General features: G+C 45.5%; 1 protein-coding gene across 8 annotated transcripts in view; it reads left to right on the top strand.

Annotated features, from left to right (window-relative positions):
• Positions 1-6000, top strand: part of LOC122628102 (RB1-inducible coiled-coil protein 1) — a 39572-nt gene that overhangs the window by 32521 nt on the left and 1051 nt on the right. For 6 of the 8 annotated variants that reach the window (XM_043809962.1, XM_043809961.1, XM_043809960.1 and 3 more), the window contains 7 exons: positions 583-871; positions 965-1907; positions 1977-2194; positions 2303-2933; positions 3944-4684; positions 4786-5085; positions 5168-5977. In XM_043809962.1, coding sequence (XP_043665897.1) covers positions 583-871; positions 965-1907; positions 1977-2194; positions 2303-2933; positions 3944-4684; positions 4786-5085; positions 5168-5977 — 3932 coding nt within the window. The remainder of the gene's footprint in view (positions 1-582; positions 872-964; positions 1908-1976; positions 2195-2302; positions 2934-3943; positions 4685-4785; positions 5086-5167; positions 5978-6000) is intronic. The other 2 variants (XM_043809963.1, XM_043809967.1) reach the window with 2 other exon arrangements.

Raw genomic sequence — 6000 nt, forward strand, 5'->3', positions numbered from 1 at the left:
TAGATCGGTTTTATACCGCTTCCTTTTATAACAACCCCTCGTCGTCGTCTGCTGTGCCCGTCTTCTCGTTACGCCTGTCACGTCTTTCATTCGTTGCAATTCCGGGATAATTATCGCGATACGGAGAAGATGAAGAAGCTCGACGAGAGGCTCGATAACATAATTCCTTTCTTGATCTTGGGATCCACGATCGTCTGTGACGTAAGGAAATACTGAAACGGCTTGAGGCATGCCGGTGACCTTGAATTTTCCTCGCGTGCCAAGATTACGTCCACTCCACTCGAGTCTCGACCAATTATATATACTCTCCGTTTTCTCTTAGCTAGTGACGATTTTCTTTCTTCTCCTTCTTTTTTTTTTTTGCAAATTAGTTTCTTAATTTTACGATTACAGACGCGTAAGAAAGGATTAATCCAAAATAAAAGTGATTAGAGATGTGCGTATTTGAAATCATCGCGTTAAAATATAGGATGCCGTGAACACTGTTCCTTAATTTTAAATACGACGCGTTACATTCGTGCGTGATATAATCTATGATAAATGATGATATAATCTTTCTCGTTTTGTTTTCTCCTTCCGCAGATGTGGATCTTCAGACTCAAATCGATACTTCTCTCGAAATGCCAGCTACTTATCAGACTCTCGTTGCACGCGCCCAACTCGCTCAACAATGCTGCGGGCTGGCACGCGAACAAACGAGAATCTGCGAGAGACTGGTTCACGATCAACATCTCCAGCAACAGGGTTGGGCCGCGGTGGTTGCCAATCTCGAGGACATTACGCAGATGTTTCAATCGAGAGCGGAACTATTGCAGCAAAGTTTTACCGTTTACCTCGCCGAGAGGCAACAACAAATGCAATTGTTGAACAAGTGAGTTATCTCGAAAAGTAGAGCGCTAGTATATAAGTAGATATAACGGGAATATATCGTTCGAAAAAATGAAAACTTTGGACGTTCGTGCAGCTTCCAGCAGGATTTGGAAACTCTAGCAAAGATTCCAATTTTACCTGCGCTGAGGGCCCAAGCGGAAGGTCTCCTGAGTCCGGACGATCAAGCAGAAAACTCGGAGCAACAGTCAGAGAACAGCGAGGAAGTTTTAAGTCTTCTTCGATGGATCTCCGCGAAGGACAATCAAAGTAGTTTGGAACAGGTGGCCGAGCAATGCAGCCGAGGCTTGGAACAGTTCGACGAAAGGGTGATGGAAACGTTGAAGGCCGAAGTGAACGCCGCGATTGACAATGCGAACAAGCAAGACATGAAAGAAATAAAGGGCCTTGGGGAGAGGCTCTTTGCTCTGGAACAACTAATGGCACAAACGAAGAAGCTCGTTCACGAGCAGGGCGAGCTCGCTCAGGGATTTCTTCAGAATCAAAATCGCGCAAACAATCTCGGAGATGCGAGCGTATTACCCGATCTCTGTACCTCGCATAGGAGGCAATTAGTCGTTATGCTTCAGAATCATAATCAGCTGCGTGACATTCGGCGCAGGTGTACCAAAGCAAAGGAGGAGTTGTCCGTTAATATCTATCATCGGTTGAAATGGATAATGTACGTGGAGAACAAGATGATGGAGGTCGACGGCAAACTCGTGATGTATCACGAGAGCCTGAAACGTTTGAGACGTCATCTCGAGGTACTGCAGCAGATTCACTTGGCACCTCAAATGTATATGCGTGCTGTCGCCGAGGTCGTCAGAAGGCGAACCTTCTCTCAAGCGTTTCTCGTGTGGGCCAGCAATCTCGCTTGTCAGTTGTTGACCGTACATACGGAGGAACTGGCACGCAGGCGCGAGTTCCAAAGTAAATTCGACGGTCACTTCCTGAATACCCTCTTCCCTGGTCTGGAGGACACGCCACCGGCGTACGCCACGGAGGCTCCCTCGGTTTTCGACAATGGATTACCAAAAGTAAGACTCGTTGAAGGTCCTTCACGTTCCTACGACGGTACTGACAACGACGCCTTTTTACCTTTACAGTTAACTGCGAGCGACATGGAGTCCCTGAGATCGCAATTGCCCGGTTTAGCGCTGAGCATCTCTACGCCGGATTTGAACAGCATAACGCAGTTCTTTCTGTCGAAGAGTCTGACCGAAGCAAGCACGGAAGGGAACAAAGAGAAAGAAAGTATGTCGGCGCGGGTGGATGGTCCTTCCAAAGAGCAGGATCGCGTTAGAGTGCCGGCGCTGAGCGACAGGTAGAAGACAATACGACGAACGGTGACGCGTTTGCCGCCACCATTTCTACTAAATTAAAGTTGCGGCTCGATGCGCGAGGTCATTAACACACTCCTGTGCTATTTCAGAGGTGGATTTGAGTCGGAAACGGATACGGAAGAGTTCGAGAAAATAGGACAAGGGACGACGGATTCGAAACCTAGTTCCTTCGACGGCACCCAACAGAAACGTCAGAAACAATTGGAGGTTGGTGCCTCGCGAAGCGTGTCCCCCGCTTCCTCCAGCTCGACTAACGTCTCGCCATTAAACACGAAGGTCGCAGACCTGACAAGCCGATTTTCCACATCGAACGAACCCGGTTCCTTCCATTTTCCTAGTCTTACCATCGGCGAACGACCATCTCAGTTAAGTCCTCTCACCGAGTGCGCGGAGAACGGTGAATCTTCCAGTCAGTTGCAAAGTGCTACATACGGTTTTCCAAAGCATCGGCAAATAACTCCGTCCGTATCCTCCGACAAGATCGAGGAGTCGAATTCCTTGTGTCCGAATCCTCCTACCTTACCTCACTCCGTGACGTGCGACGGCCAGCAACAGCAGCTACAGTATTACCAGCTGTCCGGTAGCGGTGATAGCAGCCCTTCCATCGGGGTTGGCGCTACCGACTTCATGGGTACCGAGTTTTACATGGACGATTCTTTGCCGAGCAGCCTCAGCGAACCTCCCGCCGACGGGCACCAGGCTATCGTTTCCTTTCTTCAGGTACTGGACGACTTACAGCTCGCAAAAAGACCTTGTAGTCGTAGCCGTAAACGTTCCATTACCTTCCTAATAATCTATCATGCTCTCGCACTCATCTGGGTTCCCCGATGTGATCATTTGGCGGACAGCTTCTCCTTGTATTTTCTGTTTGATGCAATCTTTTCTCTGTGTTCTCTCTTTTCTTTGCTCTCTTAGGTACGTTAATGATCCTAGATCGTTTTAATAATTTCGACCCGAAGCCGATTACTATTTATTTACTTTTATGCGAATAGATCTGAACATTTGGGTACGTATCTCTTGCTTGCACGTTCATTTCATGATTGTTCGTTTAATCCTTTTGTGCCTGCTAATTATTGATGTTCGCTTGAATTTCCGATCGATGTGAGTGCCTGTATCGCGTTATGTTTCTTTTAGAAACAGTAATGTGCGGATCTGTGCGCGTGTGCGTGCATCTTTTGAATTTTTCAGGATAGCTGCCGTCGCACTCTCGTGTCCTAACTCCTTACCTTGTAAAAAAACACTTGGATATTTGGACACATACTTGGATCCATACAGTGGAACACTTGTGACGCGCAATGGAACACTGATTCGCGTTATGAATCAATGGATCATTGGATACATATATATGTGTGTGTGTGTATATACGTATATATATATATATTACATATATACGTATATACGTACATATATACATATATTGTGTCAAAAACACGATAGCTTGTCGTACGAACGAGATTCGTTCTAATAATAACTCCATCAGCGGTATCAAATGGATTTTTGCCTGTTAACACATCAAAACATTAGACTTTTTTCCTCGAATACGAATCCTATCCTTGATTAATACGAATTAATAGAACTGTTATGTTTTTCTCAAAAGAATTATTATACATACACACACACACACACACACATTTTTTCAATCTGTTATTATTATGATTCATTACGTAAGAAAGCAAAATGGATGATTACAAAAATATTGATCGAATTTTCCATGACGTCCGTTATTTCAGGAGAGCCTCGGCAATACCCGCGAAGAAGTGGAAAGATTGCGTTCGATTCTAAGGAGTATGAAAGTGGTCGTGAGCGAAGCCTTGACCTCCGTCCGAAAAGAGTTGGTCGTTTTACGAGATCGATCGGATTTCGGTAACAGCGGTTTTGCGGAGTTGACAGAGCGTATTCGTGAGGCGTTAACGTTGTACTCGAACGAGTGCGACCGTCGTTTGCGAGAACGCGAGCAAGAATTAACCGTAGATCACGAGCTCGAAATGGGTGACGTTAAGAAGCTGATACAGAGCCGAGACGAAGAGATCCGTATCGTGAAGAGGACTCTACTGGAAAAGGAAACCGAGTTGGCCGAGCACGAACGTTTGCTCGGCACAATGCGTCAGAAATTGGATGCGGAGCAAGCGGACATGAGGAATTTACAATCTCGTCTACACCGGCAAATGGATGAGACCTTGGAACAGGCTCGTATCGACAAGGAAACAGCCGTCGAGAAGGTAAATGACGAGAAGTTTGTGGAAATCGCTTCTTTGACCAATTCCTTAACCCAATGTCAGAAACGCATAAAAGAACTCGAAGAGAATTTGGCAGCTGCTAGAACGGAACAACAAAAGATGGTGAAGGAGGCTACGGACAAGTTGCAATTGGAGTATAAAACCGAATTAGAGGCTATTAGAAGCCGTTTCAAGTTAACGGCGGTTAGTATAATGGAAAGGAGTCCTAGCGATTCGAGTTTGGAAAAGATAGAGGTAAGTTCCTTTCAAATCTCTCGGTTAACGCGTTTATCGGATACGTGTATTATTTGACAAGTTTTATCGTTATCGTTTTCTTTCTTTCTTTTTTTTTTCAGCGGCCCGACGTTATCGAACTTGTTAATCACGAGGCGATATTAGCGCAAGCGAAGGAAGATATGAAACTCGAGAAATCAGCAGCTATCCGTACCGCGATCGAAAAAGAACGTGCCGATTGCGTGGCCAAATTGGACCACGAACTTCGATTGGCCAGGCAAGTGGTACAAGAGAGGGAGAGAAAAATTGAGTTGTACAGGATAAGGGAAGCTGCGCTTATGGAAGAATGTACATGGTATAAAAATACGATTACACGATTAACCAAATGTGAAAATTTGTCTAGGGAGGCGCTCAATGAAAAGGTATGGATATCGTTTTAAACCGATTTCCCTTAGATCCGTTTACCTCGAATTAATTAATTACCGCGATCTAATCCACGCGTAGGTAGAGAATTTGGAAACCGACAAAGCTTGGCACGAAGGGAAACTCTCTTCCGAGAGAAAGAGTCGGGATCAAAAAGAGAACATAGTCCTTATAATCGAATCGGCGTCGCGAAAGGAATTCGGTGACGATCGTTTGGATATGAGTCAAAGCAATTTGGGAGAAGCCATGAAAAGTTTGGAAAGTGACAAGGACGAGGTCGAGGCTTCGGAATCAAAAAAAGTACGATTGGAAGCGGACGACGATCGTTCTCGTTTATCGAGAAGACTCGAGATTCTTGAGAACGACAATAAGAGACTATCCGCCGAATTGAAGATGATTAAAGAGAGTAAAGAAGTTTCTGACGCCAAAGTCGAGGCTTTAGAGGCCGATAAGGTTCGCTTGGAAATCGAATTGGTGAAGGAACGAAGCAGAAGAGATTTCGCAGAGTCCTCTTCTTCGTCCGATGGTCGCGAAAAGGAAATGAACGCTTCCGTTGCCATTGTTTCTGGATCGTCATCGAGTCGCGATGCTGCGACTAGTCCGGATGGCGCTGTACCTTACTTTCACTTGTCGCACCTTTGGAAGAAAAAGAATATTACAAAATTGGTTCAACAGGGTCGTATTACGGTAACCACGTGCAATCCCGGCGACATGGTCCTCGTTGTTTGGGATCCGATTCATTGGAGTTACGCCTTGCTTCAGGAATCCTCGACCCTTTATTTTGTAAATTCGGATTGCGTGGAGTCCTTAGGATTTACTGCCGACGGGGCTCCCAAAATATACGAAGCTATCGTCGAGGTTATCAATAAGGAGTACTGCATAGCAAGGAAGGTAAAATCTTTTTCTATTCCATC

The sequence above is a fragment of the Vespula pensylvanica genome, chromosome 3 (assembly GCF_014466175.1).
Source record: "Vespula pensylvanica isolate Volc-1 chromosome 3, ASM1446617v1, whole genome shotgun sequence".
NCBI lineage: Eukaryota > Metazoa > Arthropoda > Insecta > Hymenoptera > Vespidae > Vespula > Vespula pensylvanica.